This window comes from Phyllobates terribilis, unplaced genomic scaffold (assembly GCF_046119375.1).
Source record: "Phyllobates terribilis strain yellow unplaced genomic scaffold, ASM4611937v1 Scaffold_117__1_contigs__length_5270597, whole genome shotgun sequence".
Lineage (NCBI taxonomy): Eukaryota > Metazoa > Chordata > Amphibia > Anura > Dendrobatidae > Phyllobates > Phyllobates terribilis.
Window position 1 is genome coordinate 2,511,977 of NW_027362877.1, and position 13,786 is coordinate 2,525,762.

Sequence of the window (13,786 nt, forward strand, 5' to 3'; positions counted from 1 at the left end):
GTAGGCCACTGTTACATTTCTGAAGAACAGGGTGACAGTGATTCTAGAAAACTTGGTGCTGTCCTTTAAAATTATGGAGGCCATACAAAATAATAGATGTAGTAGCTTTTGAGATTTTGTAATGAGAGTTATATTATTACTTTCATGTTTTGATTACAAAAAAATGTTCTATGAAACTTAGTGTTGGCAAAATTGATCTTGTGTTCAGTGAGCTATTAAATAAAATCTTACTCATCAAAGGGGGTGTACTCATTTATGCTGAACAATGTTTATTAAACTTTATAAAACATAGTGAACATAATTACACTTTCTTTCCCGTATGTCTTCTCTCATGTTTTACAAGGTATGATTTATGTATAAAAGATTTCCCACATTCTGAACATGAATACGGCTTCTCTCCTGTGTGACTTCTCTCATGCTGCACAAGATAATTTTGTTTTGTAAAGCATTTCCCACAGAATGAACATGAATACGGCTTCTCTCCTGTGTGAATTCTTTGATGTATAACGAGCTCTGATTTATTTGCAAAGCATTTTCCACATGCTAAACATGAAAAAAGTTTTTCTCTTGTGTGAATTCTTTGATGTTTAACAAGATGCGATTTATATCTAAAACATTTCCCACATTCTGAACAAGAAAATGGCTTTTCTCCTGTATGAATTCTGTTATGTGCAGCAAGAATTGATTTATGAATAAAAGATTTCCCGCATTCTGAACATGAATACGGCTTTTCTCCTGTATGACTTCTTTCATGTTTTACAAGGTATGATTTATGTATAAAAGATTTCCCACATTCTGAACATGAATACGGCTTCTCTCCTGTGTGACTTCTCTCATGCTGCACAAGATAATTTTGTTTTGTAAAGCATTTCTCACAGAATGAACATGAATACGGCTTCTCTGCTGTGTGAATTCTTTGATGTATAACAAGCTCTGATTTATTTGCAAAGCATCTTCCACATGCTAAACATGAAAAAAGTTTTTCTCTTGTGTGAATTCTTTGATGTTTAACAAGATGCGATTTATATCTAAAACATTTCCCACATTCTGAACAAGAAAACGGCTTTTCTCCTGTATGAATTCTGTTATGTGCAGCAAGAATTGATTTACGAATAAAAGATTTCCCGCATTCTGAACATGAATACGGCTTTTCTCCTGTATGAATTCTGTTATGTGCAGCAAGAATTGATTTATGTATAAAAGATTTACCACATTCTGAACATGAATACGGTTTTTCTCCCATGTGAATTCTGTGATGTTTAACAAGATCTGATTTATAACTAAAACACTTCCCACATTCTGAGCATGAATATGGCGACTTTCCAGTATGAATGCTCTGATGTCTACTAAGATGCCATTTAGCTGTGAAGGTCTTCCCACATAGTGAACATGAAAATGGTTTTTCTCCTGTGTGATTTCTCTGATGTGTAATAAGATTCCCTTTATTTGTGAAGGACTTCCCACATTCTGAACATGAATATGGCTTCTCTCCTGTGTGAATTCTCTGATGTATAATAAGACTTCCTTTACCGGTGAAGGACTTTCCACATTTTGAACATGAATACGGCTTTTCTCCTGTGTGAATTCTCTCATGTCTAACAAATTGTGATTTATATGTAAAGAATTTCCCACATTCTGAACAGGAGTATGGCTTTTTTCCTTTGTTTTTTCTGTGTGTTAAAAAATCTGAGCTTTTAGTAAATTGCTTGTCACACTGAAATCTTGAATCCACTTTGCCACCTGGACTTTTGGTAATAATGTGAGATTGCTCAGGAGATGATTCCTCATGATTAGGAGGATTATAAGAAAGTGAAGCGCTGTGAAGTCCAGGAGGTGCAGGAAGGGTGATGAGGTTTTCTCCATTAGAGTGCTTCCTGATATCTTCCTTTTTACAGTTTAGTGATGAACCGTTATTCTCACAAGGATTTCCTATAAGGATGAAAGATAAATTAGATGTGAGTTTTTCCTTCAGCACAAAAGAGATTTCTGAATGTATTTTCTGGATCTCACAATGAAGACCCTCGTCAGTGAAAGTACAGGTAATAAGGAGGACAACTACATGCCATAACATTAACACAATGACGGGTAAAGTGAATGACACTTATAAACTGGTGACATTGGCACAAGTCAGGGGTGGCAGAGATTAGACAGCAAATAGTTCTTTAAGTGGTAATTACTGATGACAGGTTCCCTTAATGTACCTCCAGTGCCATTTCACTCTCTCAAGCTTCGTATCTTGGCCTTAGTATAGAAAAGTGTCCACGTAATTAAAGAAGTTGTCCACTACTATTAACCACTTCGCACCAGAGCCTGTTTTTGCCTTCGTGACCGGGCCAATTTTTTCATCTCTGACCACTGTCACTTTATGAAGTAATTACTCTGGAACGCTTCAACGGATCCCCCTGATTCTGAGATTGTTTTTTCGTGACATATTGTACTTCATGATAGTGGTAAAATTTCTTCGATATCACTTGCGTTTATTTGTGAAAAAATTGGAAATTTGGCAAAAATTTTGCAATTTTCAAACTTTGAATTTTCATGCCCTTAAATCAGAGCGATATGTCACACAAAATAGTTAATAAATAACATTTCCCACATGTCTACTTTACATCAGCACACTTTTGGAACCAAATTTTTTTTTGTTAGGGAGCTATAAGGGTTAAAAGTTGACCAGTGATTTCTCATTTTTCCAACAAAATTTACAAAAACATTTTATTAGGGACCACATCATATTTAAAGTCACTTTGAGGGGTCTGTATGACAGAAAATGCCCAAAAGTGACACCATTCTAAAAACTGCACCCCTCAAGGTGCTCAAAACCACATTCAAGAACTTTATTAACCCTTCAGGTGCTTCACAGGAATTTTTGGAATGTGGAAGAAAAAAATGAACATTTAACTTTTTTCACAAAAATGTTACTTTAGACCCAATTTTTTTTATTTTCACAGGGGTAACAGGAAAAATGGACCCCAAAATTTTTTGTGCAATTTCTCTTGAGCGCGCTGATACCCCATATGTGAGGGAAAACCACTGTTTGGGCGCTCGGCAGGGTTCAGAAGGGAAGGAGCGTCATTTGACTTTTTGAATGTAAAATTTGTTTGAATAATTAGCGGACGCCATGTTGCATTTGGGGAGCCCCTAATGTGCCTAAACAGTGGAAACCCCCCACAAGTGACACCATTTTAGAAACTAGACCCCTTAGGGAACTTATCTAGATGTGTGGTGAGCACCTTGCACCCCCAGGTGCTTCACAGAAGTTTATAATATTGAGTTGTAAAAATAAAATTTTCACATTTTTCCCACAAAAACGTTTTTCATCCCTTAATTTTGCATTATCATAAGGGTAACAGGAGAAATTACACTATGAAATTTGTTGTGCAATTTCTCCTGAGTACGCTGATACCCCATATGTGGGGGAAAACCACTGCTTTGGTGTACGGCAGGGTTCGGAAGAGAAAGGAGCGCTATGTTGGCTGGGATAGGTTGCAGACACCATGTCACATTTGAAGAGTCGCTGACATGCCGAAACAGCAGAAACCCCCACAAGTGACCCCATTTTGTAAACTACACCTCTCAAGGAATTCATCTAGGGAAGTAGTGAGTATTTTTTAATTTTTAAATTTATACCATTAGGCAGTGAAAAAAGCATAATTATGTTTTTACCACAAAAAAAATGTTTTACCCTCAGATTTTACATTTTCACACATGGCAATGGGTAAAAATGGTGCCGAAATGTGTCACACAATTTCTTCTAAAAGTGGCAATACCCCATATGTGGCTGTATCGTACCGCTCAGCCATACGGCGAGATCTGGGGGGGACGGAGTGCTATTTGACAATTGGAGAACAAATTATTGTAGAATAGGCATTTGGATTTGGGAGCACAAAATTTTCTGAATTTCTTTTGGGGGGCAAGGGCCATTTCGCTTTTCCAGAGCCTTTCTGGTACCAGTAACTTGGAATATTTTTAACAGATGACGGACCTGAGTGGGGACTAGCTTTTTTTGAGGACTGAGTTGAAGCTTTTATTGGGAACATTTTACGTAACATTTATCCGGCGCTCTAGGCTGAGCACTTACATCGGGGTTTCCATCTAAATTTCCAAGTGATGTAATTCAGATGAAACCCCTGCGGGATCCATTCACTGTAATGAGGCAGCAGAGTTACTCTGGACTCCGTCTGGCCTCTGTTTAGCAGTGTCCTTTTTTTCTGAAGTGCACAAAACTGTGGCCAACCGCACTTTTATGCACGCCTAAAACAAATGACACCGTGGGATCACAAGCCAGACGGCGTCCACAGTGGCCTATATCTGACTCATTACAGGGAATCTTCCGTCATGGATTCCGTCTGAATCACGTATTTCAGAGATTTACACGGAAACTCTGGTGTGAGCGCTCAGCGCAGAGCGCAGGATAAATGTGAGCAGAGCCTTACTGCGATCTTTGGGAGACATAATAAACAAATCAGTAGCAGGTGAAGAATTGTTTTTATTTTTTACGCCGTTCCTCGTGTGATATAACTGATTAGATTACTTTATTCTTCGGGTCGGTGCGATTACAGAGATACCAGATTTATATCGGGTTTTTATGACTGACAGCTGTCACACACTAAGAGACGCTTTTTTTTTGCAAAATCTAGTTTTTGCATCGCCATATTTTGAGAGCTATAGTTTTTCCATATTTCGGCCGACAGAGTCATGTGACGGCTTGTTTTTTGCAGGACGAGTTGACATTTTTATTGGTACCATTTTTGTGTACATGACATTTTTTGATCGCTTTCTATTCCGTTTTATGGGAGGTAAAATTAACAAAAACCAACAATTCAGGAATTGTTTTTTGAGGGTTTTTTTTATGCCGTTCTGCGTGTGGTAAAAGTGATCAGGCAGTGTTATTCTTTGGGTCAGTACGTTTACAGCGATACTACACTTACTGTATTTTTTTTTTGTTTTGCCTTTTTACACAATAAAACAATTTTATAGAAAAAATATTTTTTTTGGATCGCTTTATTCTGAGCGCTATAACTTTTTTATTTTTCGGCTGATGGAGCTGTATTGGCGGATTTTTTTTTGCGGAACAAGATGACGTTTTCAGCGGTACCATTTTTATTTCCATTTTGCTTTTTTATCGCATTTTTTTCCACTTTTTGTTTGGCAATATGATGAAAAAGCATAGTTTTTTGCTCCGTTTTTTATTTATTTTTATTACGGTGTGCACAGAAGGAGTTAATTAGTGTGACAGTTTTATAGATCGGGTTGTTTTGGACGCGGCGATACCAAATATGTGTACTTTTTTGGTTTTGCATAAATATACGGATTTATTGGTGTAATATTTTATTTATTTAGTGATTTTTTTTTTAACAGTTTAAAAACATTTTTTTTTTTTACATTTTTACTTAGTCCCTGTATGGGACATTAATTTTTATTTTTCTGATCACTGATGTCATGCAATGTAATAGACATATATTATATTACATGAGATCTTTGCTGACTGTTTCACAGTCAGTGTGTCCTGCCAGGCTTCAGCTGCAGGCTGAGCCTGGCAGGACACCATATATGGCAGATCTGGAGGCGGTCATGTGACCTCCAGCTGCCATAGCAACGCCAGGTCCTGGAAGGTATCAGCGGTCTGTCGGAGAGGTAAGTAAGACGACTCCCTCTCCTCTGTCTATCTTCTATATGCCGCGATCACTATAGAAAGCGGCATATAGAACATAGCAAAGGGTTAACATCATTGGGACCTGATTCAATCAGGTCCCGATGATGTCCCCTGTCACAGCTAACGCTCTGCACCGGAATCGCAGCACTTGCAGGACCCTGGGGGTCCTGAGCGCTGCGAGACCACCCACCGTTTTTAAACGTTGGCGCTGCACAGAGCCCAGCAAGCGCCAACATTTATCTACAGTGGGCCGTCGCGAAGCGGTTAAAAATGCCCCCAATGTAATTAACCCGTTGAGAGAAGATTTTTTTTAATTATCTTGCTTTGTCTTTATTACCTGTGAGCGGCGCTATCGCTGGCCACTCACCGGCATCACGCGACCCCCGGCTGCAGCCGGCTCTTGTTTCCCCTGATGTCGCGTCAAGTGAGGCGTGACTCGGTGATGCGATCCCCGCGGTGGATGCCGGGCTGTGGGTGGGGTTTCCCCGAGCGTCACATCCAGAATCCACCGCGCACTTTCCCAATGAATACAAGGTAATTGTGATTCACAAAATGTTATACAATTGAACGGTGAAGAAAAACAAAATTACATTTTTACCGCTATAATGTTATTTTAGCCCCAGATTTTACATTTTCACAAGGGAAAATGGGTAAAGATGACCACATAATTTGTTACACAATTTCTGCTGAACGGGGCAATACCCCATATGTGTCTGTACAGTACTGCTTAGCCACATGGCGAGACTCGGGAGGGAAGGAGCAATATTTGACTCTTGGAGAACAAACTTTAGTAGAACAGTTTGCAGACTCCATATACAGAGCCCCGAAGTGGCAAAAGAGCAGAATCCCCCCTCAAGTGACACCAGTTTGGAAATTACACCCCTATGGAAATTTATATACAGGTGTAGTGATGAATTTGACTCCATGGGCGCTTTCCAGAAACGAGCAGTAATGGATGTTGCGAAGTGAAAATGCAAATATTTCATTATAGTGGCCAGTACATTGTAGTGTCCGGTACATTGTAGTGCCCTTACGTTGTAGCGCCCAGTACATGATTCCCAGCTAGTGCTTTCTGGAGAAATAAATTGGCTCTCCCTGCTACAGTAATGCCAAACATGTGGATGCTAACTGCCCACGGTGGGGCCCAGGAGGAGGGGGCATTTGGATTTGGGAGCGCACATGTCACTGGATTTCTTTAAATGGGAGCCAAGTCACTTTTCCAGAACCTTTGTGCTACCAGTAATATGGACACCCCCTATATTACTGTTTACAGATGATGAACCTGAGTGGGGACTTGTTTTTTGTGGGTTGAGTAGAAGCTCTTAATGGTGGCATTTTGGGGTACAGAACATTTTGGATCATATTTATCCTGTGCTGTACGCTGAACACTTACAGTGGGTACGGGAAGTATTCAGACCCCTTTAAATTTTTCACTCTGTTTCATTGCAGCCATTTGGTAAATTCTAAAAAGTTCATTTATTTTTCTCATTAAAGTACACTCTGCACCCCATCTTGACTGAAAAAAAGCAGAAATGCAGACAATTTTGCAAATTTATTAAAAAAGAAAAACTGAAATATCACATGGTCATAAGTATTCAGACCCTTCGCTCAGGCACTTATATTTTAGTCACATGCTGTCCATTTCCTTGTGATCCTCCTTGAGATGGTTCTACTCCTTCATTGGAGTCCAGCTGTGTTTAATGAAACTCATAGGACTTGATTTGGAAAGACACACACCTGTCTATATAAGACCTTACAGCTCACAGTGCATGTCAGACCAAATGAGAATCATGAGCTCAAAGGAACTTCCTAAGGAGCTCAGAGACAGAATTGTGGCAAGGCACAGATCTGGCCAAGGTTACAAAAGAATTTCTGCATTACTCAAGGTTCCTAAGAGCACAGTGGTCTCCATAATCCTTAAATGGAAGAAGTTTGGGACCACCAGAAGTCTTCCTAGACCTGGCCGTCCAGCCAAACTGAGCAATCGTGGGAGAAGAGCCTTGGTAGGAGAGGTAAAGAAAAACCCCAAGATCACTGTGGCTGAGCTCCAGAGATGCAGTAGGGAGATGGGAGAAAGTTCCACAAAGTCAACGATCACTGCAGCCCTCCACCAGTCGGGCCTTTATGGCAGAGTGGCTAGATGGAAGCCTCTCCTCAGTGCAAGACATATGAAAGCCCGCATAGAGTTTTCTCAAAACACATGAAGGACTCACAGACTATGAGAAATAAGATTCTCTGGTCTGATGAGACGAAGATAGAACTTTTTGGTGATAATTCTAAGCGGTATGTGTGGAGAAAACCTGGCACTGCTCATCACCTGCCCAATACAATCCCAACAGTGAAACATGGTGGAGGCAGCATCATGCTATGGGGGTATTTTTCAGCTGCAGGGACATGATGACTGATTGCAACTGAAGGAAACATGAATGCAGCCAAGTACAGAGATATTCTGGATGAAAACCTCTTCCAAAGTGCTCTGGACCTCAGACTTGGAAGAAGGTTCACCTTCCAACAAGACAATAACCCTAAGCACACAGCTAAAATGACAGAGGAGTGGCTTCAGAACAACTCTGTGGCCATTCTTGACTGGCCCAGCCAGAGCCCTGACCTAAACCCAATTGAGCATCTCTGGAGAGACCTGAAAATGGCTGTCCACTAACGTTCACAATCCAACCTGATGGAACTGGAGAAGATCTGCATGGAAGAATGGCAGAGGATCCCCAAATCCAGGTGTAAAAAACTTGTTGCATCATTCCCAAGAAGACTCATGGCTGTACTAGCTCCAAAGGGGGCTTCTTCTCAATACTAAGCAAAGGGTCTGAATACTTATGACCATGTGATATTTCAGTTCTTCTTTTTTAATAGATTTTCAAAAATGTCTTCAGTATTTTTTTTCAGTCAAGATGGGGTGCAGAGTGGACTTTAATGAGAAAAAAAAATAACTTTTTAGAACTTACCGAATAGCTGCAATAAAACAAATAGTGAAAAATGTAAAGGGGTCTGAATACTTTCCGTACCCACTGTACATCGGGGTTTCCATCTAAATCTACAAAATACATGATTCAGATGACACCCCCGAGGGATCCATTCAGAATAATGAGGCAGCAGAGTTACACCGGACTCCGTCTAGCCTCTGGTCGACTGCGCTTTTATGCACGCTGAAAAAGATGGACATCACTGGATCATAGGCCAGACGGCGTCCACAGCGCCTCATTATACGGAATCTTCCCCCGGGGTTCTGTCCGAATCGCAAGCTCAGTCATTTATATGGCAGCATGAGACTTGTGTAAGAATAATATGAAAATAAAAGATGGAAGTAATATTAAAAAACACAATTAGGAAAATTAAAAATGTGCTTCTTAAATCATTAAGAAGGGGTGTGAATGCAGCCCAGTTATTCATCGGTGCGCAACCGGACTCTGTACAAGAGCAGCCGCGCCATCACCGGACGCTTCTGCTGTGATGTGGACGGCGGATAAAGCTTCACTGCACCGGAGACTTCATACAATATCACACACCGGTCATCGTCACACGCCGCTAATCATAGTCACATGCCAATCATCATCGTCATACGCCGCTAATCATAGTCACATGCCAATCATCATCGTCATACGCCAGTCATCATCATCACACGCCGATAATCATACTCACATGCCAATCATCATCGTCATACGCCAGTCATCATCATCACACGCCACTAATCATAGTCACATGCCAATCATCATCATCATACGCCAGTCATCATCATCACACGCCACTAATCATAGTCACATGCCAATCATCATCATCATACGCCAATCATCATCGTCACACGTCACTAATCATAGTCACATGCCAATCATCATCATGATACGCCAGTCATCATCATCACACGCCACTAATCATAGTCACATGCCAATCATCATAGTCATACGCCAGTCATCATCATCGTCACACGCCACTAATCATAGTCACATGCCAATCATCATCATCATACGCCAGTCATCATCATCACACGCCACTAATCATAGTCACATGCCAATCATCATCGTCATACGCCAGTCATCATCATCACACGTCACTAATCATAGTCACATGCCAATCATCATAGTCATACGCCGGTCATCATCATCGTCACACGTCACTAATCATAGTCACATGCCAATCATCATCGTCATACGCCAATCATCATCGTCACACGTCACTAATCATAGTCACATGCCAATCATCATAGTCATACGCCGGTCATCATCATCGTCACACGTCACTAATCATAGTCACATGCCAATCATCATCGTCATACGCCAGTCATCATCATCACACGCCGCTAATCATAGTCACATGCCAATCATCATCATCATACGCCAGTCATCACCATCACACGCCGGTAATCATCATCACACGCCACTAATCATAGTCACATGCCAATCATCATCGTCATACGCCAGTCATCATCATCACACGTCACTAATCATAGTCACATGCCAATCATCATCGTCATACGCCAGTCATCATCATCACACGCCGCTAATCATAGTCACATGCCAATCATCATCATCATACGCCAGTCATCATCATCACACGCCGGTAATCATCATCACACGCCACTAATCATAGTCACATGCCAATCATCATCGTCATACGCCAGTCATCATCATCACACGCCGGTCATCATCGTCATACGCCGCTAATCATAGTCACATGACAATCATCATCGTCATACGCCAGTCATCATCATCACACGCCGCTAATCATAGTCATCATCGTCATAAGCCAGTCATCATCATCACACGCCACTAATCATAGTCACATGCCAATCATCATCGTCATACGCCAGTCATCATCATCACACGCCGCTAATCATAGTCACATGCCAATCATCATCATCATCATACGCCGGTCATCATCATCACACGCCGCTAATCATAGTCACATGCCAATCATCATCATCATCATACGCCACTAATCATAGTCACATGCCAATCATCATCGTCATACGCCAGTCATCATCATCACACGCCGGTCATCATCGTCATACGCCGCTAATCATAGTCACATGCCAATCATCATCGTCATACGCCAGTCATCATCATCACACGCCGCTAATCATAGTCACATGCCAATCATCATCATCATCATACGCCGGTCATCATCATCATCATCACACGCCGGTCATTATTACACACCTGTGGAAACATCTACAGGAATCTCCTCCTTCCCGTCACTCACACACGGCTGATCCCCCCTCGTCATCGCTTCTTCTTCTGTCTCGTCCTCCTCTTTATTCTTAGTCGGATCTTCCTCCTGATATATCAGATGTAACAATCAGCGCAATACAAGAAGCCACCAAAATCTGTGACATCTATGACCTCGATCAGAAATGTCCCCATATACAGATCCGGTACAGGGCTCAGCACCGTCTACCTGATGATCCTCCGGGATGTTGGGATTCTCCTCTGGACAGTCCTGGGGATACAGAGGACGGGGACATCTCTCTGGTGGATTTCTTTCCATGAGTCCATCTGTAGGAAACACATAGTGACAGAATACAGTGACATGTAAAAGTTTGGGCACCAATGGTCAAAATTACTGTTATTGTGAACAGTTAAGTTGAAGATGAAATAATCTCTAAACGGCCTAAAGTTACAGATGACATTTCCTTTGTATTTTAGGCAAAACAATAAATAATAAATTATATATATTTTCATCTTTTACATTTAAAAAAAAATTCAATAAGGGAAAATGAGCAAATGCAAAAGTTTTGGCACCCAGCAAGGTTAGTAGCTAGTAGCGCCCCCTTTTGAAAGTATCACAGCTTGTAAATGCTTTTTGTAGCCAGACAATAGTCTTTAAAATTTTTTTTGAGGGATTTTCATTCATTCTTCTTTGGAGAATTCTTCCAGTTCTGTGAGATTCTTGGGTCGTCTTGCATCCTCTGCTATTTTGAGGTCTAGCCACAGATTTTCAATGAAGTTCAAATCAGGGGACTATGAGGGCCATTGTAAAACCTTCAGCTTGCGCCTTTTGACGTGTGTTTAGTACCATTATCATTTGTCATCCTCTTTTCACCTTCAGCTTTTTTGCAGATGATGTTATGTTTGCATCAAGAATTTGCTGAAATTTCATGGAATCCATTCTTCCCTCTACCCGTTCCCTGTGCCATTGGCTGCAACACAACCCCAAAACAGGATTGATCCACCACCATGCTTAATGGTTGGCGAGATGTTCTTTTCCTAAAATTCTGTGCCCTTTTTTCTCCACATAACTTTGATCATTGCTCTATTTTAACCTCATCGGTCCACAAGACTTGTTTCCAAAATGCATCAGACCTTCTTAGATGTACTTTTGCATACTTCTGACGCTGAATTTCATGGTGAGGTCGCAGGAGAGGTTTTCTTCTGATGACTCTTCCATGAAGTCCATATTTTTGCAGGTGTCTCTGAAGAGTACAACAATGTACCACAACTCCAGAGTCTGCTAAATCTTTCTGAAGGTCTTTTGCAGTCAGGCGGGGGTTCTGATTTGCCTCTCTAGCAATCCTACTGAAAATTTGCTTGGTCTTCCAAACCTTATCTTGACCTCCACTGTTTCTGTTAACTGCCATTTCTTTATTACATTTTGAACCGAGCAAAAGGCAACTTGAAAACGCTTTGCTCATAGCCTTCTCCTGCTTTGTGGGCCTCCATCATTTTCAGAGTGCTAGACAGCGGATTAGAAGAAGCCATGGCTGCTGTTTATTTGGCACATTGTTAGAGTAGGCTGGGTTTTTATAACACTGGCCTTTCCTAACGATGATAGTGAACGAGCCCTTACCCTAACAGGCTAAGTAAGGTCTGAATCATTGGTCAAAGTTATCTGAGCACACAAATGTCCAAGCGTAATACAAAGGAAATGTGTCATCTTTAACTTTAGGTCTTTTAGAGATCATTTCATCTTCAACTTGCTTAACTGGTCACAATAACAGTAATTTTGACCAGGGGTGCCCAAACTTTTACATGCCACTGTAGATTGTGTCATGTGATCATGAGATGATGGGAGTAGTAGTAGATGGCCACAGAACCGACATGACAGTCTGCCCTCCTCACCCTGCTGATCGGCCCATATTGCGGTCGCCTCTTGTGCTCCATGTATAACCTCAACCTTAATATCAATCAGATCTTCACCCTAAAAAAGAAAAAATGTAAGATGAGCTCAGGTATAATCACTTCATGGTCAGATATTGTGGGGACTTCAGTGTCGTCTACCTGATGATCCTCCGGGATGTTGCGATTCTCCTCTGGACAGTCCTGGGGATACAGAGGACGGGGACATCTCTCTGGTGGATTTCTCCTCCTGGATCCATCTGTGGAGACACACAGACTGAATACATGACCTGCCGTGTATCTGTCTATATATGAGACTCGTCTCTCAGAACCAGTAATTCTATGTTTATGTATCAGGGAATAAATTACATTGTTGTGGTCCTCACCCCCGATACCAAGGACCCAGCACATTGTGGCCTCAAGTATGAAGTGATAATCAGCGAGGCCAAAGCCTAATGCTCTGCACTCGGAGGATGAAGACCCCGAGGAGAGGGACAGAGAAGACCCTCGTCAGTCAGTGAAGGAGCCGTACTAAAAACACAACTTCTCCAAGTTTCGTCTCCACCAGGGATGGAACCACAGAGGAGCTGGAGAAAGCTCCACATTTCCATCCATTGGTTTCTTCTCTCCTAATTCACTGTATGGAGATTGGGGGAAGGACGGTGACCATTTACCAGTGATTGCATTTTGAGAGCTCATGATGTCACCATGAGGACACGGCCTCCCTCCTGGACAGGATCCTCTGGGATCACTAAGAGGAGAGAACCTTCCGTTCTATTAAAAGACGAGTTACCGTGTTTTTCTTCTTCTTTAAATAGAGATAAATCTCAACATCCGCCTCGGTATAAACACTAAAATAAGCAGCAAGTTCTGCGTTTGTCTCTAAAGGAGGAAAAAAGGGCACATGTACGACTAACGTACGAAGTCACAGAACCCGGAAGGACGGTGTTGTGGGGAGCACCCGGTACGCAGCGGTTAGTACCCATCAATGTGTAGAAAGGACAACTAGAGAGCAGGCACCGGGGTCATGGGCGCTTACTGATGCACACGGGGAGCCAAGGAGAGATTGTCT

The 13,786-nt window shown here is 41.6% G+C and overlaps 1 protein-coding gene across 1 annotated transcript in view; it reads right to left on the reverse strand.

Annotated features, from left to right (window-relative positions):
• Positions 1 to 11,690, reverse strand: part of LOC141201503 (uncharacterized) — a 77,077-nt gene extending 65,387 nt beyond the window's left edge. Inside the window, exons 1-2 of the mRNA XM_073663511.1 lie at positions 11,675 to 11,690; positions 314 to 1,929 (exon numbers count right to left, since the gene is read on the reverse strand). Coding sequence (XP_073519612.1) covers positions 314 to 1,929; positions 11,675 to 11,690 — 1,632 coding nt within the window. The remainder of the gene's footprint in view (positions 1 to 313; positions 1,930 to 11,674) is intronic.
• Between the last annotated feature and the right edge of the window lie 2,096 nt (positions 11,691 to 13,786).